This window comes from Sapajus apella, unplaced genomic scaffold, assembly GCF_009761245.1.
Source record: "Sapajus apella isolate SASKATOON/1434 unplaced genomic scaffold, GSC_monkey_1.0 scaffold96, whole genome shotgun sequence".
In the NCBI taxonomy this organism is placed as follows: Eukaryota; Metazoa; Chordata; class Mammalia; order Primates; family Cebidae; genus Sapajus; species Sapajus apella.
Genome location: NW_022437036.1, coordinates 2048621 through 2070159, shown reverse-complemented (window position 1 = coordinate 2070159; position 21539 = coordinate 2048621). Strand labels below are relative to the sequence as shown.

General features: G+C 55.8%; 2 protein-coding genes across 6 annotated transcripts in view; one reads left to right on the top strand and one right to left on the bottom strand.

The window, feature by feature from the left end:
• Window positions 1–620: 620 nt before the first annotated feature.
• Window positions 621–7883, bottom strand: PSMA7 (proteasome 20S subunit alpha 7). Its single transcript, XM_032257127.1, has 7 exons — window positions 7639–7883; window positions 5267–5393; window positions 3999–4123; window positions 2888–3010; window positions 2030–2149; window positions 1246–1308; window positions 621–842 (listed from the first exon to the last, which is right to left on the bottom strand). Exons 1-7 carry the CDS (start codon window positions 7732–7734, stop codon window positions 750–752), a joined length of 747 nt encoding a protein of 248 aa, XP_032113018.1. The 5' UTR covers window positions 7735–7883; the 3' UTR covers window positions 621–749.
• Window positions 7884–7967: 84 nt separating this feature from the next.
• Window positions 7968–21539, top strand: part of SS18L1 (SS18L1 subunit of BAF chromatin remodeling complex) — a 37642-nt gene continuing 24070 nt past the window's right edge. The window contains exons 1-3 of one of the 5 annotated variants that reach the window (XM_032257126.1): window positions 18110–19118; window positions 19873–19964; window positions 21358–21434. In XM_032257126.1, the coding sequence (XP_032113017.1) occupies window positions 21358–21434 (77 nt within the window). In that variant the 5' untranslated portion in view covers window positions 18110–19118; window positions 19873–19964. The other 4 variants (XM_032257123.1, XM_032257124.1, XM_032257125.1 and 1 more) reach the window with 4 other exon arrangements.

The window sequence follows — 21539 nt, the reverse complement described above, 5'->3', positions numbered from 1 at the left end:
TATGCTAAACTCAAAAGTGTATCTGGGCCCCTTTAGTCTTTAGAAGATACATGCCCAAAACCAAGCATCAGAGCAAGTGGCGCTGCAGGTGGCACAGCACAGCATGGGAGGGAAGGGGCAACCTGAGGACCCAAAAAGACCATGCCTTAAACTGCTGCTGGACTCAGAGCCACAACCAGTCTCCAGGAGAAAGTAGGAGGCAGATGCCAAGACATAGTCTATCAAAGCCAGGCATGCAAAGCTGCCTTTGAACAAAGCTGCTACCTCTGTGGAATGAACTCCAGGCTACTTGTGTTTGTGTCCTTGACATTATACATTCATCTAAAATGAGTCCCCTAATTTCTCTTTGTCGTAGACACAGAATGACTTCTGTTGGTCAAGTCATTCTGTGTCTATGACAGAGAGAAACAGGTCTGCTGGTTAGGTTTCTCTGCAGCACCCAGGGCAGCAGCTCCAAATTCCCAAGGGAGGAACCTCTGACTCACACTGGCTTGCTGTCTTAGCCTAGCCACAAGGAACAGAAAGTAAAGCTCAAACTTACAGTGGCTCAGGGTTGAAAAGGGTGACAGATGAGAGGACTACCATGACTGCACCTAAAGATACACATTCTCTTAAAAAAAAAAGGTTAAAAAATACAGAAGTTTATTGTAGGACACTCAGTGTAAATAAATGGAATGGAACACATCATTGAGACTTATCCATGATTGATCTGAATTTAAAAATTATTACAAGCAAAGACATTTTATTCATCATGATGCTTTCTTTTGTTTCTTCTTTTCGTTTTCTTCTTTTTCTTTTTCAATTTCAGCAACATATTTCTCAATTTCTTCAGGATTTAAAATCTATCAAAAAAAAAAAATGCACTCATGGTTACCTAAGCCACACAAGGTGCCATGGAACCAACACCATCCTCTGGGGAGGGCAGCCAGGCTTTGGCACCGCTGCTTGTCCAGCATCTTTGGAGAGGGACCTTAAGGAAGATGAGAGGATGCTGCCTTGACCTAGACAAGCATTAAGCAGCAGCAGATCTCCTGACTGGCAGCTGCTAAGTATGCCAAGAAAACATGCAGGGACCATCTAACCAGAAAGGAAGATGGGAATCTTTGCTTTGACATAATGGGGAGCCTCGGAAAAACCTTTTCCTGATGTTAAAACCACAGTTGTTTCCTTCTGAACTGGTACTGGCCCGGCCTTAATCTTGGAGAAAACTCACAGGCAAAGAAAGCAGACAAATGTGGCAATTACCTTGAGGGGTTGATCTCGCCTCATGACAGCAAGTTCAATGTTTTTGCCACCTGACTGAACCACCTTGAAGAGACAGAAGACAGGAGCATTTGCCACCTTTCTCTAGTCAAGACCAAAGCAGCTCTCAGAAATACCTTAAATAGCTGTGTACCCAAACCCAGCACCCAAGAGCACTCTGCCTCCCAGGAACCTGTATCTTTGTCCTAAATGCATAGCCACTTTTGAAGTCTATTTGGGATGCCTGCACACCCTCCTGCTTCCCAGCACTGGGACTCTCTCCTGCACAGCAGCTATGTGGGAGGCCCTCCCATTGACACAGTGGTTACCACCGGGAAGCCTGATGCCCACACTCCAGGCTGGCCTTCCAGCTAGGCCCTCTCTGGTTTCACCTGCTAGCACTTCAAGGTCTTGACAAAGCCCAACCACATCCCCAGTTCTCTAATTCCCTGACTTTAGTAATCGTTCAAGCCTCCAGAAGGCCTAGTGATGGCTGTGAAGAGAAGATTCCACAGTGGGACAGCTGGGTTCACATCCTGCCTCTGGTTCCCATGCTGTGTGCCCCCTGCACAAGCCTGAGCTGCCCCGGCTGGATAAAGGAGCTAATGATCACACCTCACATGGCTATTTCAAGAACAGAGCAGTTAGGATACACCACGGACCAGAGCAGTGCCATCAAGCATCACTGGTGCATACTTGCCACCTTCCTTGCTGCCCATTTGCCTATCAGTCACCACCACAACATGGTATCTTCACCACCTTGCCTGGATTCCAAATGCAAACTTACTTCCAGGAGTGCCTTGATCACCAGCTTAATGGTCAGATCATCTGTTTCAATGGCTTCATCAGTATAGTTCTTCTCCAGGAACTCACGCACTGACTTGGCACCTCGGCCTATGGCATTGGCCTAAAACAGACACGTATGCTCTCAAGTGGCATAGGGCATGACAACCCAGGGCTGGCCCTGGAACACGGCTGCCCCATGTGGGCCACCCAGCCAGTGGTGGTGGCAGGAGGCAGGAAGCGGGCTGGAGTGCTGGACGGCAGCCCTGGACACAGACCCTGCCCTGTGGCCTCCTTTTGCAAAGAGCGCTTTAGAGTCGGTGCCGATTCTTACCAATAATGGGATTATACCTTTTATTCCATTATCAAGAGGCAATGGGAGATTTTTTGAGATGGAGTGCGCTCTTGTTGCCCAGGCTGGAATGCAGTGGTGTGATCTCGGCTCATTGCAACCTCTGCTTCCCAGGTTCAAGTGATTTTCCTGCCTCGGCCTCCCAAGCAGCCAGGATTACAGGTGGGTGCCACCAATGCCCAGCTAATTTTTTTTCGTATTTTTAGAAGAGACGGGGTTTTGCCACATTGGCCAGGCTGGTCTAGAACGCCTGACTTCAGGTGATCCACCTGCCTCAGCCTCCCAAAGTGCTGGGATTAGAGGCGTGAGCCACCATGCCTGGCCGGAGATTTTAATTTATGTGGTCTACCCTTATGCCTTGCTGCCCTTGGATTTTCTTCCAAACAACGTTTAGTGACTGACTTATTCACTGATGCAGGCCCCACAGCAGGAAGCCCAGGACCTCCCACCCCCTCAAAGCCTTTTTCTGGTAAGACTGTCCAAAGCCCCTTGGTTTTGTCACGAACTCACCTTCCAGGCATGGTATGTGCCCGAGGGGTCAGTCTGATACAGTCTAGGAGTGCCATCAAAGTCGAAACCCACAATGAGGGCAGAGATGCCAAATGGCCTGCGCCCATTGCTCTGCGTGTAACGCTAGCAAGAAAAGAAACAGGTCAGTGCCAGCAACCACGAAAATGCACGTGAGGAAACCACCGCGCTTAGTGAAGGCGTGAACATTCTCAATCATGCCGAAGCCCCTCTCAGGTAATCAGTAGTTCAGATGATACATTAGCCAATAGCTTTCAACATCCTTTTCTGCATTTCACTCCTAGACAGACTCACAGGTGAGTCTGTCTAGGAGTGAACCTGTGAGTCTGTCTAGGAGTGAAATGCAGAAAAGGATGTTGAAAGCTATTGGCTAATGTATCATCTGAACTACTGCATGAAGTGGACCATGCAGCACAACTCAGATTACTGGAAGTTATTTTGCCAAATAGACATGCATTCTGCTTAGTTGCTGGTTTTTTTTTTTTGAGACAGAGTCTTGCTCTGTTGCCGGACTAGAATGCAGTGGCTCACTGCAACCTCCGCCTCCTGGGTCCAAGCGATTCCCCTGCCTCAGCCTCCCCAGCAGCCAGGACTATAGGCCTGCACCACCACACCTCTTTTTTTTTTTTTTTTTTTTTTTGCATTTTAGTAGAGATGGGGTTTCACCACGTTGGCCAGGATGGTCTCAATCCAACCTTGTGATCCACCTGCCTTGGCCTCCCAAAGTGCTGTGATTACAGGCTTGAGCCACCGCGCCAGGCCCACATGCTGGCTTTGAGACTAATAGCATTTCCTCATAGGGTGGCTTCCAGCCCCCTTCAACTGCTTAGTGACTGGTCATTCAGAATGGCAAGACAAAAACCACCATTTCCCTCCAGACACAGGAATCTGGAATGTCCCATGTTAGGAGCTGAGAACAGAATGCTATTACTCAAATTGGTGAGTTAGGTCAAGTTACACTGTGCAAGTCAAGATCATGCCCTGGAATGAATCCGTTTTCTGATTCACGTCAAGTGACATGGCTGGACACTCCACGGCAGAGCAGTGACTGCCCTGCCACCAGAGGTGAGCATGCGATCGGGAAGGCGCCCACCTGCTTCAGACTGGCGATGTAGCGGGTGATGTACTCCACAGTGACCGGGTCCTCCACGGTCAGCCGGTGGCTCTGGCACTCCACCCGGGCCCTGTTGATGACTATCCTTGCATCGGCGGTGAGGCCTGCAAGGAGAGCAGAGAAGCTTCTGTGGATACAAGCTCAAACTACAGGGCCAGGGGAGGGACACAACACAGCATTTAATCTTCCACAGCTCCCCAAACTGGCAGCAAGGCTTTTCTGAGTGACAGTGGAACCAATCAGCCCCTGGGAACTTCTAGGAAACTGGGTACAGATGCTTCTCGAAGTACAGTGGGGCAGTATCCCGCTAAACTTGTCGTAAGTTGAAAATACCTGGCTGAAAATGCATTGGCTACCCCATAAACCCATTGTAAATAAAAAATTGTAGGCTGTTGTACAGAATCTGAATTTTATAAAAAACCGTAGGTCGAACCATCCTAAGTCAGGGAGTGTCTATGAAGAACTGCCTGCCTTTGACCATACTTAAACACAGTTAGAAACTGAGTGGATCCCTAATACATGAATTGAGATTGGATCTGCCGAAGGAGGAAATAAGCGAAACCAAAACGGTGCTGAGGAGATGCCGAGGCACGGCCGGAGCCCAGTGGTGCAGTTCTTTTCATTGCTGGGATAGAGGACATGGTCCTGCCCTCTCCACGCCTCAAGTCAGCCTTCTTGATCGTAACTGACCGATACAGAAAAATAACACTGGAGGTAAAATTGCACAGCAGCCAGTGTTTTCATCCATTTAGCCATTTCTGTTTCACCCGCTGTGGCAGAGAGGCCACCAAAAAACTGGCCAACTTAAAAGTCCAAATCCATTTTATTTTTTTGAGATAGAGTCTCGCTCTGTCACCCAGGCTGGAGTGCAGTGGCATGATCTTGGCTCAATGCAACCCCTGCCTCCCGGGTTCAAGAGATTATTTTGCCTCAGCCTCCTGAGTAGCTGGGGTTATAGGTGTGTGCCACCATGTCCAGTTAATTTTTCTATTTTTAGTAGAGACGGGGTTTCACCATGTTGGTCAGGCTGGTCTCGAACTCCTTATCTTGTGATCCACCTGCCTCAGCCTCCCAAAGTGCTGGGATTACAGGTGTGAGCCACAGTCTTGGCCCAAATCCATTTCTTTTAAATGATTTTCATTCACTCAGTTTATATGGCTAACAATAGCCCACAGACCCAAGTTAATCTCCAAAGTCCTGTTCTTCCGTGATTCTAGAGAGTAAGACAGCACCCTCCCGACTCGTACCTGCAAAGGCCATGCAGACATTGTCATCCAAAGCGCAGATCTTCCGCACTGTTCTTTCATCCTGCAGTTTGGCCACTGACTTCTTCTCCACACCAAGAACAACAATGTCTCTTCCTCGAACACCAACCTTTAATTAAGATCCACAAACCCCATAAGAAAGCGATATGAGTGCTTGGTGCAGCGGCTCACGCCTGGAATCCCAGCACTTTGAGAGGCTGAGATGAGTGGATGATTTGAGTTCAGGAGTTCAAGACCAGCACCGACAACATGGCAAAACCTGTCTCTACAAAAAGTACCAAAATTAGCTAGGCATGGTGGCTCAAGCCTGTAGTCCCAGCTCCTCTGGAGGCTGATGGGAGGGTCACCAGAGCCTGGGAACTGGAGGCTGCAGTGAGCCTGACGGCTGGGGGACAGAAGACAGCAAGACTCTGACTCCTTACCCCCACCCCACCCCACCCTCCCAAAAAAGTGACATGGTTCTACTACCAGGCAGTGAGCACTAGAAGCAGATCTGAATCTGGGTCATGCGGCAATGTACTCTGGGCAGCAGCCCCCGCTGGAAGGTGTGTCCACCCACACCCCTTTCTCCTCCATTCGTCTGTCACTGTAGCTGGCAGCACATCCTGCAAACCCAGGGGCATTCATCTATGGCTGGTAGAGCTAGCCCAGGTGTGCTCACCTAGGTGGCCGACCTGTGCCTTTAAAATACTGAGATGTAGTTCTAGCTACAATATAGCTAATAATCAATCACTATATAATCAGCATGTGTTTCATTTCAACCCAATGAATCAAACAGTCCCATGCAAAGCCTGGAAGCCTGAGACTTTCACATTCCGGTCTGGTGTTCTGATGGCAGTGTTTCTGTAATTGTGGAATTAAGGCACACTGCACTGTTTTTTGCACCATGGCATACTCAAGTGACACCCGTGGGAAGAGGCCCGATTTGCTATCAGTGGACAAGGTGTCAATTGTTACCCGAAATTATATACTAGAGAAGGATGTAGCCGCTATTAAAAGCGTAGACAATCACTTTGACAGTTAACCCCGAGTCAAGCCAAAAACAAAGGAAACCGTGACTGGGATAAACAGCGCCTCCTGGTTCAGAGAAGGGCTCCTCCGGCTCAGGAGCACCTGGGCAGGCTGATCTCGCTGTGCCTGCCGCCCTGAGGTGGGTGGGGGATGTTCAGCAGTGTCCCTGGCCTCTACCCGCTAAATGCCAGGAGCACCTCTGCAAAGCCTTGGGCCACTGGAAAAGTCTGCACACCGCCAGTGGCCCCAAGGGCACACAGCCATCCCTGGCTGAGAAGTACTGGTCTGAAGTGTTTTCGGTTTTCTGGGAGCTTTTTCAGATAGACTCACTTGACCTTCGAACTGACCCGGAAGGCCCAGAGAAGCGACATGGGTTCGTTAAAGCCAGCTGCGGCAAGCTGGCCGGGGTGGCCGAATTGGGGTTAGGGGGCAGGGGTCAGCTGACTCCTCCTAGTGCTCTTCAAGCTGACTTAGATCACCTGAGGAATACTGGACCTTCGTTTCGAAACATTCAAAAAATGAAAACACTTCAAAATTTACAGAACCGTCTGCTGCCTTCTGTGCCTGCTCAAACCTCTGAACACCAGACGATAAAAGAAAAACGATCTCACAGCCTGACCAAAAAAACCGACACGTCTCGAGATTACGAATTTAAGTTTCAAAAAATGTCACTAAGGTCACTGTACACGAGTCCTCGTCAAGAAGAGACGGCCGGCCGTGCTCAGACCAGTCCCGACCCGGGCGGCTGCGGCGGGCCCCGCGGAGGGCTCCTTCCGGCAGGGCGCGGAGACCCGGAGGCGCCCGCCAGCAGCCCGGCCAGCGAGCCGCTTTGTTTCCGAAGCCCGCCGGGAATAGAGGACAAGTGTTGCCCTGCAGCGAGTGGGGATCCCCGTAACGGCGATCTGGTTGGATAGTTCACTCCCGAGCCAACAGCTGCGCGAACAGACCCCCCGAGGGCGTAGGCCGACCCCCCGCGCTCCGCGGCCTGGAGCGGCCCTCGCCCGGCCTCTGCTCGCCCGGGCGAGCGCGACCCACGCGCCAGGCCCGGGCCAGAGGTACCCAAGATGGCGTCGCCACGGCCCCGCGCCCGGGGACCCACGCGAGGCGTTGGGTGCGGGGAACGGGCGCTTGCGGCTCGCACGCCAAACGCCGCCTCTGCAGGCACTCGTGGAGACCGGCAGCGGGGCCCGCGCTCGACAGCAGCCTCGGTCGCTCGCACCACTGCCCCGCGTACGCCTGCGGGCGCCCACAGCTCCGCGCCCGACCCCGGCCCCAGCCCTCTCCCGGCTCCCCAACCGCACTTCCGCCCGCGTCCCCGGCCTGCGCAGACCCCGGCGCCTCACCGCGGTCGAACCCTTTTTGACGGCCTCCTGCGCGTACTCCACTTGGAAGAGGTGGCCGTCGGGCGAGAAGACGGTGATGGCGCGGTCGTAGCTCATCCCGGCGGGGCGGCGGCCGAGCACCTTCCACCGCGGCTCTCAAAAGCGCACACTCACGGCCCGCGCGCGCCCGCGACTCCCGGCGCCACTACGCCCGCCCCCCGCCCTCGGCGCCGTGACCTGCGCGGCCAGCGTCGGGCGGCGTCAGGAGGCGTCGGGCGGCGTCAGGCGGCGTCCCACGGACGTGCGGGCGCGCGCCGGGGCGGGGCCGGGCGGAACCACCGGTGGCCGGGGGTGGGAGGTGGTGCGCTGAGGAGGGCCGAGCGCGGGTCTCGAGGGGCCCGCCGGGGGCCACCGCTCGGCACTGGACCGCAGGCCCTTCTGCAGGGCGGCGCTGCGGCGCGGCGGGCCCGGAGGCGAGGCGACGGCGGCGGGGAGGACGAGCCCAGGACGCGGCGCCCCCCGCGCCCCCGCCTCTTGCCCCCCGTCGCGACTGCGGATAATGAGCGCCTCGGGCCGCCGAGCGCAGCCGGAGTATCCACCCCGATGACCACGGGCTGAGCCCTGCGCCGCCACCATGTCCGTGGCCTTCGCGTCCGCCCGACCAAGAGGCAAAGGGGAGGTCACACAGCAAACTATCCAGAAGGTGGGCCGGGCCGGGACGGCGGCGCGGGGCGGCGGGGCGGCGGGGCTGCGGGCGGGTGCGCGCGGGGCCCGGGCGCGGGCAGCCGGCAGGCGCGGGGCGCGAACAAAGCCGGGGCGCAGCCGGGCAGCTGCGAGCCCCGACGGCGGCCACATGCCCGTCCCTGCGCTCCAAGCCTGCGCGCTGGCGGGCACCGGGCCGTGCGGGGGACGCTCCCCGGAGAGCCTGCGCCAACTTTGTTGGGGCGCGCGGGTCCCTCGGGCCGGGGCGCGGGGCGGTGGGGGCTGGCCGGCCTCCGAAAGGTGCCGGCCTCCGAGCGCGCTGCCCCCCGAGTCCGCAGCGCGCTCTGGGAAACGTTCTGGGCCGTACCCGGAGCACGGGGATTCGTCTTCGCGGGCCGGGCGAGGGCTCGTCGCGCTTCGCTGCCAGCCTTGGTGGCGAAGGCGGCGGCCGGCGGCACTCGCTTTCTGCGCTCAGCTTGGCGAGTGGAGAGGGGCTCGGGCCGGGTTCGGGGCGCACAGAGACGGCGGGAACTGCGGCCGGGTCAGCCTCTCCTGCCGCTGGAGCGAGGCTCAGGCGCTGGAGGCACAGAGGGACGCGTCCCGATGCCCAGTTTGGGACCGTTTAGTAGCCCGACCCCGTAGGGAGCGCACCGCCCGCCTGTATCCTCGCGGCCACGCTGGGTTTCAGCGTGACACCCTCGCCCAACAAACTTTCCTGATTTGCTCCACAACCTTTTCTCTCACTCCAAAAGTTCGGCCTTGCGGTTTTCTGGAGACAGCGTTTTCCTGGGTTTAGGACACTTATCTAAAGCCCTAAGTTTTGAAATTGAAACTTTCTATTTTCTGCTTTTCTGTAGAAGACAAATTCAGAAGAAAATCGGTATTAGCCATTCCTGTTTCCGTCGTCACAACATCTTTTGGAGTGACACTGGGATTTTTTCCCTAAACTCCGACTCGTCTTCATCCTGGTGGGATTGCAGGGATAAACAGTGGTGTTCCTAGGTTTCCAGGAGCCGCTTATCTCCCTCCGGGGGTTCACCTTGACCTTCACTGACGGTCTTATTCCTTGATGACGTACCAGTCTCCTGTGGAAATTGTCCTAAATTTGTCGCCTATTTTGAGACTACCCTTGCTGTTTAGAAATTTATGGTCTTAATAAATGAGAGCCTTCACCAACCCTGAACAGGACGGATTATTTGAGAACAGCGGAAACAGATTTATAAGTGTGGCATTTTAATTTACTTAGTAAACACTTATGTGGTGCTTATTGTTACAGGGGTTTTATAAATCTTGATTCATCTGATTTTTCGTGGAAGCTACTGGCAGCCCCTTTGATAGCTAAGGACGCTGAGGCCTAGGGAGGCTGTGCCATGCTGGTAAGTGGATGCCGAAGCCTAGGGGGGCAAAGTGCCTTGCTGGTAAGTGGCACAGCGTGGCACAGCCAGGCATTGAACCCAGACTGTGGTGCCAGGGTCTGCTGTCAGTGCCCTTTGGTCTGGGAACACGTGGCCAGGCAGAGGTAAAGCTCTAGGCTCAGAGGCACCTGGCGGACCCACACTGTCTCCTGGCACTCTGGTTTTTTTGGAGCCTAAAAATCATTTTTCCAGAAGCTGCCTTTGGCTCCAGCAGTCATCTAGTTATTTGTACCTCACGCACATTTCCATTAAAGCACCCAGAATTCCCAGGTAAAAATGTGCTTTGGGGCACAGCCGCAAACCGCAGATGGAAGAAATGCACCTGTGGACTGCGCGTCCCGGGGCAGAAAATTGGCTGCTGACCATTGGAAATGGGTCTTCAGGTTAGGCTGCTGGCTTGGCCTGGTAGGGCCAGCAGTCTGCATATTAGGCTTGGTGTTTTGACGTGAATATGTGTACCCAGGGATCTTTTACTGAGAGATGTGAGAAGGCTGAGAAGGGTGTGAGAAGTGCGTATTCTGTGCCTACAACGTGTGCTGTGTCCACACTGTGTGCTAATAGTCTTGTGCTGAGAGCATTAAGAGAAGCCAGGGACTCCTCAGAAGCCGGCTTGGTAGTGAAGGGAGGGAAATATACAGCTTTTCCTTACAGCATTACATGTGGGTAGGGTTCTTCTTCCAGGCCAACTTCTACTCAACCTTCAAAGCCTCACTCACGTGTTCCATCTGTCATGCTCCCTTGGCCGTCCTCCGGCCTGTGGAGCACTTGCTTTGGCTCCTGAATTTAGCCATGTGGCTGGTTTATTTTTCGCTGATCCCAGCCTCACGTGGCACCTGGGCACAGTTAGTGCCGAGTGCACCCCCCATGTCTGTGACACTTGTTCCATCAGTGGAAGTGTTAGTGTCCTGTGACTTCCTTGACACATTACCGCAACCCAGGTGGCTTAGAACAACACAAATGGATTCCCGCACGGCTCCGGAGGCCACAGATCCAAAGTCCGGCTGTCAGCGCCTGCTCTTCTCTTGGCTTCTGGTGGCCGCGGCAGCCCATGGTGTTCTCCAGCTTGTGGGTGCGCCCGGCCGGTCTCTGCTTTTTCTTCATGTGGCGTTCTCTCTGTGTGTCTGTATCTCAGTTTCCTCCTTCTTTTAAGGACTCCAGTCATTGTTTTTAGGGCCCACCTTAATCCAGCATGACCCCGTCTTCACTTGATTCCTTTTGCAAATAGCCTGTTTCCAGTATTTCCCCTGTGCAGGCACCGGGGTCAGGCCACAGTTCAGCCTACAAGGGTGCATTGTGGTGAGAGCTGTCCCAGCGAAGGAGAACCATGAGGCAGAGGCACGGAGCTGCAGGGGGCTTCAGGGAAGTCACAAGGGTCCTGAGCCTGGCCTGCATGGAGCAGGTATTGGGGGACCCACAGCGGAAGGTCAAGGAGTGCTGGGCTGATGGGGAGGGTGCCTGGTGATGACCAGGCGGCGGTGCATGGGTGAGACAGTCAGAACCGCACTGTGGCGAGCAGCACAGGGGACGTGGCTGCGCTGGGGACCGTGAGGTGGGGCTGGGCTGTGGCCCCTGGGCCTTGCTGGCGATGCTCCTGACACTGCTGTTGGGGCTGGGGCTGCAGTGGTCACTGGGCCACGTGGCCAGGCTTGGAGGGGACCCCTGGGTGGCTCCTTGCTGCTTGACACACAATAATTCCTCAATAAATGTGTTACTGTTTCTGTTGGTAGTGGTTTTCTCATTGGTTTCCTTGACCGAATGATAGCAGTGGTGTCTGCCCATCTGCTGGGTGTCTGGCTCCTCAGCTTCTGTTTCGGGGCAGGGTTGGGGTAAAGCTCTGAGGAAACGGGACAGAGCTGAGAGGAGATGGGCCCCTGGGGCTGTCTGCTGGGCAGGTTTGGTGTGGGAAGACAAGACCTTTGTGGGGTGGGTAGGTGCCACGCCCAGGGTCCGAGAGTCAGGGAGTAGTTGACCCTGGACGGCCCTACCCCATGTCCTTGGTACCCAGGTGAAGGGGTGTGGCATGGGCGAGGGGTGCACTTACGGGTGAGGTGGGCTGCGGAGGATGGGGTGCATGCCCGGCAAGCAGTGAGCGCCCTGCGTGCTCCCTCAGACTTGGAACTTGTTATCTGAAGGAATGTGAGCTAATTTGGCTAGGAGTGTTTGTAAGGTCAGAACTGTCTTGTGACTGCATGGCTTGGGGACACCGAGCCTCCCTTGGATGTGACTGTTTCACAGTGTTCTTCCTGTGATCAGAGGCTCCCCCACCCAAGAATAGGAGCACACGGGCCTGTCTTTACATTCCCAGGGTTGGGGAGGGGGCGGGGTGTAAAGACACCTCATTCCAGTGCCTGGTCTCCGCCCTGGGGAGGGACCCCATAGCCACAGGCCTGGCTTCCTGCTCGTTTCTGTCAGGTGAGGGAGCCACTCTGCAAGGCCCTTGAACCTGAGCGCTGTGGGGGAAGTGTGCAGGAGGAAGGCATTCTCCTGGAGGGAGCAGCCACTGCCTGGCCTCTATCCCCACTGCCTGTGAAGCCTGACCGGGCACCCTCTTGCTGTGCGCTCCTGAAGGTGTTCTCCCTGCCTCCCCAGCGTGGAGGGTGAGGATGCATTTGGATAGAGACGCAGTGCCTGCCCACTGCCCTTTACCTCTGGCCTTTCCAAGGCTGGTAGGTCTCCAGAGTCCCTGTCTGCCATGCAGTCACTGGGTGTGGAGTCTGGAGGCAGCAGGCAAAGGCCGCCTGTTTTGCCGAGGTGGCGCTCACTAACCAGCGGTCCCTCGGGTGCTCTCCTCGGTCTGTTCCCTGGGCCATTAGGTTGGGACCTGGGCATCTGCCTCTGTGTGCTTGGAGTCCAAGGATAGACTTCCTGGAATCCCCGGGCTGCAGGTGATAGAGTGTCATGCCTGCTCCCAGTGGATATAGGAATAAAGGGTGGATGACACCACCACAGGCTCTGCTTGCCGAGCAGCTGGCAGGTGGAGCAGCTGGCGGGTGGAGCAGCTGGCGGGTGGAGCAGCTGGCGGGTGGAGCAGCTGGCGGGTGGAGCAGCTGGCGGGTGGAGCAGCTAGCGGGCGGCACGGTGAGTCCTGTGGGGCCTGGGAAGAGGAAGTACAGGTCTTCCTGCGTGGTCCGGGAAGGCACCTGCACCACCTCCCCTGCCTTGTGACTCAAGAGGAATCCAAAGGGTTGGGAGAGGGCTCACGTGATGCTGGCCCCGATTCCATCGGCCTCCACAGGCTCTGTGCAGCATAGGGATGGCAGTGGCCTGTGTCTGTCCTTACACTGGAAGTAGGTGTGGGATCCAGGCTGGTCCTCAGTTTTACCGGGATGAGGATGGAGGCCAGTGTTGCTGCAGGAGGGCGGGGTGGGGCAGGTCAGGATGACATTCTCATCCTACTGTTGGTGGTGCATGCTTTGCCTCTCTGTGCCCCAGTTTCCTTGTCTTTAGGAAGAGGACAGGGCTGTGGCCTCCCTCTGGCCTGCGTGTGGCAGTAAGGCAATGCCTAGCAGCCTTGTAATTGGTTGGCTTTGGCCTTTGATGGGACACTCAACCAGCAAGGAGCAGCTGGAATGTATCTGTGGTGTTCAGAAAGGGAGGTGAGGACTGCATTCCAAACAGCGGGAAACTATTGCAAGTCCAGGGTCGTGTCAAAAAGGAAAGGTAATTGTCAGTACATGGACGAGGCGCATACAAGCGTCGCATATTTTTAGTACAATAAGTTTGTCTTTCTTCAACTTGGGAATTGTCAGAAGCAAAATGATTTTGTCGTGCTGTGCTGTGACACGCCCCAGAGCAGCATGAGGCGGAAAGTGGCCGCCGCATGTGCAGATGCGGCCGCCGTTGTGTCTGTATTACGCATGTCTTCGCATGTTCTAGAGTCTTTGAGAATTGTACACACATGTCAGGCACACAGTGGTGGAGCCACGCACAAGGCAGGAGCCAGCTCCTCCCAAGAAGACTGCATACGTGTGCATGTGGGGGCCCTTCTGAGACCCACACACCAACCTCACCTATTCCTCAGTGGGGTGAATGTTCCCAGGGGTTTCCCTGACTTCGAGTAATGGAGTCTGTAGTGCGGCTTGCTGACCTCGGGCAGGGACGGAGCAGCTCAGGCTGGGCTCGCTGGGAAGTGCTGATGCGTCAGCAATGTCTGTTCTTAGAACAGGAGTGGCAGGTGCTAGCACAGAGGCCATCGCTGGCTTCGCCACCTGGTGATGCTTAACCAGGCTCCAGTTAGCCAGGGCTGCCACCTCACACCGAGGAGGACTCCTAGGAATTGATCCTGCGTCTGTGTCCACACCCTGGCCTGCGTCTGACTCCGTGGCAGAAGATGGGGAACAGTTTAAATGTCTGTCCAAGGACACTGAGTACTATGTCTTGTCCATGTCGTGGAATTCTGTGAAGCATAGGAAACGTTCAAGGTGGGATCTTTTTTTTTTTTTTTTTTTTTTGAGACAGAGTCTTGCTGTTTCGGCCAGGCTAAAGTGCAGTGACGCAATCACAGCTCATGCAGCCTCGTCCTCCTGGGCTCAGGGGACAGGTGGTCTTCATGTGCTGGTAGAGGGCAGTCTTTGAGATATTTGGGAGGAAAGGGACTGTGTGGAGTAGCGAGAGCGGAATGTGTCAGCTGTGTGCAGGGTGGGGAGGGGAGTGCATGGGTTCCATGCGAGATGCTTCTAGAAGGAGCAGAGCTGGCCTCTGGGTAGGAGGAGCCAGGGGTTCCTCTTACAAAATTAAAAAGATTACAGAAGTCTTTGTAGTTAGCCAGGACAACCACGAGGACACTGGAGGTCTTTCCTGCCCAGTGTGGGGTGAGCTGGCCCCCAGCAGTGAGCCTCAGAGCCCCAGGCCCTCTCTGTCTGGCTTTCAGGGCTCCACACAGGTTGTCACTGGGGAGAGACAGTTCTGCTCTGAAAGCCCCTCACCTAGGGTTTTGCCTGGCAGCCCCAGCCCTTCCCCTACTCTCTGTGGCCTCTGGGACCCCAGTCGTTCCCAGTCCCCAGTTCTCATCCTCACTCCCTCACCTACCCAGTGGGGTTTCGACAGCCCCAGGCCCCATCCTTGGTGCCTGGCTGTGCCCTGGGCTCTCCAAGCCAAGCCCCGTGTCCCTCATCAGTCCCTGCCTGCCAAACCCAGTTTCTCTGGTCACCCGCATGCTTGATCACCATGGTCGCAGCTTCCGTGCCTCTTGGATTTGTTTCCCTGTGGATGCTGGGCTTGGCCCTGGCATCAGCCAGGCTGACGGATACACGTTGGGGCTCCCCTCGGAGCCTGAGACCACAGGGATGACCACACAGAGAGGGAGAGGGAGGCCTGGGTGTCCCAGCTGCTTCAGCAGTGAGCCCAGCCAAGCCCAGCAGAAGACCCTCCCAGCCAGCCGAGAATGCTGAGAACTGAGAAATCACGTCTCAGCCACACGGCTCTGGGAGGTTTGTTGTGCATTGGGTAACAAATATGCCCAGCCTCATTGTGGTCTTGGTCCAGCCAGCCTCTGCAGTGAGCACAGGCTTCGGCTGAGAAAGTCACCCCCACTCTGGGCACAGGACTCCTGTTCCTGCAGCAGCCCCCATTCCCCTCTTCTCCAGCTTTCTGTGTCTGTGTTTATGAAAATCTCTAAGACAAGCATTCACTCACGGTATCATCTACAAAGTTATCTTAAAGAGGCCTGAAAGGGGTCTGGATTGCTGGGCCTGGTGATGGGCCCACCCGAGTCTCCTCCCCGGGTGTGTGCCTCTAACACTATGCTGGACAAGGAAACCGCTCACTCAGCCTGGAGCATTGAAGATCTTCTGTATTTACTGCTGTCTTCTGCAGACACTGTTTCCCAGCTTCCTGATGTGCACTCGTGTGCTTTTCTGTGCGGCGAGACACAGCTCTCCCCACCCCTGGAGGCTGAGCTTCTACAGGTTCAGATTCTCCACACACCAGGGAGAGGAGACTCAGGTGGGCCCATCACCAGCCCCAGCAATCCAGACTCACTTCAGGCCCCTTTAAGGTCACTTTGCAGACAATACTGTGAGTAAATGATTGTCTCAGAGGTTTTCATCAACAGACAAGTAAGAAACTGGAAATCAGCACGCTCCAGAGCAGGGGCCACAGCGGCCTGTCGGCACATTTCCCTCCGGTCGGGGTCTTTTGCTTTGGATTTTATGCTCACCAAAGCCATGGGTGCACGTCAGGAGTCAGGAAACGCCGTGGGCATGTGCGTCAGTCATTCACACTGCTGTGAAGATGTACCTGAGACTGGTTAATTTATAAAGGAAAGAGGCTTCATTGACTCAGAGTTTTGCGGGGCTGGGGAGGCCCCAGGAAACTTAGAATCATGGCAGGAGGGGAAGCAAGGGACCTTCTTCACAAGGCGGCGGGAAGGAGAAGCACAAGCAGGGGAATTGCCAGGCGCGTAGAAAACCATCAGATCTCGTGAGAACTCACCGCTGTCATGAGAATTGTATCAGGGAAACTGCTCCCATTATCCATTCAATTGCTTCCCACTGGGTTCTTCCCACGACACGTGGGGCTTATGGGAACTGCAATTCAAGATGGGATTTGGGTGAGGACACAGCCTGACCATATCAGGGTCACCAGATAACGTCTGCCCTCCCTGCTGCGCTCCCACGCTCCCCACACTTGGATCCGTCAGAGTGGCTTTCTCTGGGGTTGGCTCTCCTCTGCTGTCGACGTGGTGGTCATGAATGTCTTGCTTGCTGCTGAGCTGTGCAGGACCGTGTGACTGCTTTTCCTGCCTGGCTTTGGTTTTCCCTGGAGTTGTTGTTTTTCTTTTTGATCACTTGTCACTAGTGTAACTCCTCCTTGTCTCAGATACTCTTTCGGGTGTCAGGTCTCAGGGCTGCTTTCCTTGGGCCTCCCTCCATTGGCCGAATTCCTTTGGCTTCTCTTGGGTTGGGTCTCGGATCTTCTCCTGGGATTTGCTCCCTTGGTTTGGGGAGGAGGCGCATCATTGCACGGGTGTTTGGGATGTACCCCTTTAAGCAGAATTCCCACACTCCCTTCACTTGACTGCCCGCATGTTAACACCACCTCGTTTGCTGTCCCCTCCCCTCTTCTGTCCTGTGGACATACGTTATTTTTTCCTGAAGAGTTTGAGAATCAGTTGTAGACTTGGTGCTCCTCTATCCCAGATCCTTGAGTGTGACGTTGCTGCCAACAAGGACCTGACACTCACCATACAAAAGTTGAAAAGGGGGCGATGACGCGGCAGCAGCTGCTGTCTGAGCTGACTCACTCTGACTTCCCGGTGGTCCCGGTAATGGCCTTTGAGGACATCATTAAGGATTGTGGAAGGACCCCGGGACCATGTCTGTCAAGTCTCCCGGTTGAGAATCACCTGTCTTTCTGCCTTGTCTCTGATGACGCCGACGTCTTTGAAGAATGCTGGCGTCATCGCGTGCCCTCGGTTTGGGTACGAGGTACGTTTTCCTAACTTGCGGGTCCAAAAGTGCCTCCATTCTCCCTTCACGCCTGGTTGGGGCTTCAGCTGACTAGAATTTCTGCACAGAAGTCTCCCTCAGGATCAGACCACAGCCCTTCCAGAAGCTTCTGCAGCAAGTTCCTCTCTCCTCCAGAGCCTCCTCAGGCCTGGCCATCGGTCCCTCAGAGGTCACCATTGGGCCTGCGTCATCTCGCCTTGGGGCGTTTCTTGGTGTTGGGCACAGCTCCTTCAGAAGTCTCCGTGGGGTCGTCATCCCTGCCCTCCCATGTCCCGTGTGGGAGGCCCCGGGCCGTCGGAATTCACTGTCCTCATGAGGTCATCACCCCTGCAGTCCTCTGTGCTGTCAGAATTCACTCTCCTTCACAGGGGGGTTGCCCGTGCCATCCTGTGTCCCGTGTGGGAGGCGCCGTGCCGTCGGAAGTCACTGTCCTTACAGTGGCCCATGCCTCTCACTTGGCGATCTGTCTGTCTTCTCGGTGGATCTGTCCTGCTTTCTGGGACCCCTCCTCAACTTCATTTCCCACCCTTCTGTTGAGTTGTGTTTTGGCTAACACGGTTTTCCCCTGCACAGCTCTTCTCCCTCTGTGGTTTCTAACCAGCATCATCTTTTCAGGGCTCCAGTGACCTGCATCACTGCACTGGCCGACTTCATGAGGATATTACAATAGGTTTTGTTGGATTTTTTTTTGAAGTTTCAGGCCGGGTGCAATGGCTCATGCCTGTAACGAGCACTTGGGGAGGCAGAGGTGGGTGGATCACTTGAGCCTAGGAGTTTGAGACTAGCCTGGGCAACACAGGGAGACCCCTCTCTACAAACAGAAAAAAAGCATTTAGCCAGGCATGGTGGCACGCGCCTATAGTCTCAGCTACTTGGGAGGCAGAGGTAGGAGGATCACTTGAGCCTGACAGGCGGAGGTTGCAGTGAGCCAAGATTGCGCCACCCCGTTCCAGCCTGGGTGACAGAGCAGACGCTGTCTCAGAAGAAAAGCAAATAGAAAAAAAGTTTCCGTCTTGCATAATCTTCATCTCTGGATTTTGGCCTCTGTGGCTGGTTTTGGCCTTTGTCTTTCAAATGTCAGGCTCCCATGACAGACAGGTGCTGCACAGCTGTGGCTTCTGGGGACTGGAGGCCGGGGTGCTGCCTGGCATCCTCAGGCAGGCATGGGGCCTGTGGTTTGCTCTCAGGTGCTCATTCCCTTCTGTGCCTGAGCGTTTTTCCTCTGGGCTGGTCACTTTCCTGGAGATGCCCCTTCTCCAACCCTCATCTGCCAGGGTCCGGGCGACCCTGAAAGGTGCCGGGATCTGAACATTCCTGAGCCTTGTGGGACTTCACAGTACAGCCTGGCTCAGGCCAGGCACCCTCGGGGGCCTGCGGGGCCCTGATTCGGTTGTCACTCATCCTTGTGCTTTTCAGCTTCCAAACTCCTGCTGCTGCCAAGACGTGCCCTGCCCTCCCTGTCCTTAGAAGGCCACGCCAGTTCCATCCTTGGCCACCGGCTGGGGCCAGGGGCTTGGGCATCAGTCTTTCGCCTTTGGTTTTGCCTGTCCTGTCCTTTTTAAAATGGATACGTGTTTAACATACGTGAGAAAGTTCTCTGTATCTAGCTTTTTAAAAACCCACACCAATGCCTTGTTTCCTCATGCGTGCTTGAACTCCATGGCACTGCCCTGGCTGGTGCACACGCGCAGGGCTCTGCTTAGTGAAGTTGGGTGTGGCTTGCACCCCTGACGCATCGCGGCCCAGTGCTAGGAGTCCTGCTGAAATGCCCGCCGTGTCTATTTTGTGTCTCTGGAGACAATCTCTGCCTAGGGGTTAGGAGTCAAGGAGGGGAAGCCCTTTAAAGGGGAAGGAAGGAAGTTCATAGTTGTCCCCTTCCTTCGGTTCATCTGGAGGCAGAGCCATCTGGAATGCCAATGCCCTCACCTGCCCACAGGTAAGCCTGGCCCCCAGCGCCCCCTGGGTGCCCCCCGCCCCAGAAGAGCTTCTGGGCCCGCTGGGCTCAGCTGAATGCTGGGCACCTTGTCCCCAGCAGGGTGAAAAAGGAAGAGTGGAAGGTATAACTTAAAAAACAGAACAGGAGAAACCAACCCTGAAATCATGGAGACGGGCCGAGGAGGAAGCTGAGTAGAGGACAGTTGCCCGGCTGGGGCTGTGGGTCTGGGCTCTGCCCTGGGAGGGGGCCCGGCTGGGCTCTGTCCACCCTGGACTCCCTGCCTGTGTATGGGTTTGGCTCCCAAGGTCAAATGGCAGTTAAAGGGGCCACGTTGTAGGGTGGAAACATGGCTGGGTTGTCCCAGGGCCCCAGGCAGGCAGATGGGCCCCTCCTCCCCTCACCCTAGGGTCCACTGCTCCAGGCCCTGCAGGGCTGAGATGACCTGGCATGGTTTAGTGGAGACAAAAGGCACCGCTTTCTCCTTGGGTGCGAACCTCTGAGCAAAGGCCATTTTATGGAAAGCAGCAGGTGTGGTGGGCTCAGTCCTGCACCCCGCTGCAGGCAGAGGCGGCTGGTCACAGGGCGGGTGTCCCCTCTTCTCATCTCCTCAGTTCCCTCCCACACCCCCTCTCTCCTCCTCCGCCTCCCATGGGCCTCCACCGACTGCCCAGTGCTGCCCCCAGGTGGACGCCTAGGAAGAGAGCTCTCCTGCGCCTGCTCCCCGTGGCCCGCAGCATCCTGTGTGATGTCGCAGGCTGCCGCCTGGCCCCAACCCCTGTTCCTCTGCTGCCGCTTGCCCCCAGCTTCTGCCAGCCACCGGACTCAGCAAGTCCTGAGCACGCGCAGGTCTGTGGACGCAAAGCCTTGGGCTGCTGGATTTGGGGAGTGCTCCAGAACCCTCCTGGAGCCACATGAGCACGTCCAGGAGGCCCTTTGGGAAAGAAACCTGGGGAATCTGTGGGCCAGCCCCGTGCTGCTCAGGTGTGGCCAGGCACGTGGGCCACCAGGTCAGAGACAGGCTGAGGCCCTGCATCTGACGGGTCCCTGGCAGTGCCGATCTTGAGTGCGGACTGTGCTTAGAAGAGCCCCCGCCTGGCCGTCCCTCCACCAGAAGAGTCCCCGCCTGGCCGTCCCTCCACCAGAAGCCTCCATTTTGCCAGTTCTAGGAGCACATGGCGCCTCCACAGAGACCCCTGGCCCAGCTCTGCGAGGCCCACATCTGACCAATCACCTGAGTCACTTGAGACCGGTTTAATCTGGTTTTGGGGTCATGACCCTGTCCATGCACGCACACTTTCTGTGTAAGACACACAAGGTTTGAGACGTGGAGCCGGCCTTTTCTGTGTGGCCTGCGGGCCAATCCTGCCATTTTGCTGCATTTCAGCGCAGCTGGTGGGGACTCCCTGGGGGTGAGGGCTGCGGGTCGCCAGCCCCAGGTGTATGTCATGCCCGGCCTACCCACCCTTCCTCCCCCCACACTGGCCTGTGTGTGTGTGTGTGTGTGTGTGTGTGTGTGTGGTTTCTTCCACGCGTGGTGCCTTCCCTGCCCCCCTCCTCCCCCACCCTGGTTGGCAGCAGCCCCTGCAGGAAATCTCAATGCCCCACCTGGGAGTGCCCTGGACCCCTGACCATGTGTGGTGTGATTTGAGGCTACTCCTCCAGCTGGAGGCTCCAGAGCCGCGTGTGGGGTGCCTGCAGGATCCCAACATTTTTGCTGTCTACTTGGCTGACCTGGCTGCACAGACGCTCCGCCGTCAAGGGCCCTGGCAGCTGGAGGGCTCTTCAGGGTGGGGGTTGCTGCGGGCACAGTGCCTCTATTTTCATTTGTGGGCTGAGCTGGCCCTGCAGCTCACGGGTGACATCCTTAGCACAGGGATGTGGTCGGCATTTGGTCCGTGGTGGCGGTGGCAATGCGTGTAATGACAGTTTCATACACAGGCGCGGCATCCACACCGGCACTGCCGTCCAAATCTGGAAATTTCAAGTGCTCCAAAATTCAGAAAGCTTTGAGTGCCAACGTGATGGTCAAAGGAAATGCTCACTGGAGCATTTTCGATTTTGGATTTTCGGGTTAGGGATGCCAAACCAGTGAGTCTAATACAGATGTCCCCAATTGGAAAAATATGAAATCTGACGTGTTTCACGTAAGGGACACTCAGCCTATATGAAAAAGAGATGCATAGTGATGGCACTTCATCCCAAGGGTCGGGCACAGTGTCCGCTCACGCTCTCTCTGCAGATGCTGGACGAGAACCACCACCTGATCCAGTGCATCCTGGAGTACCAGAGCAAGGGCAAGACAGCCGAGTGCACGCAGTGAGTGCCCCCGCCACACGTGGGAACGCTTGGGGGATCACGCAGGGTACGCGCTGTGAGTGCCCCGGCCACACGTGGGAACGCTTGGGGGATCACGCAGGGTGC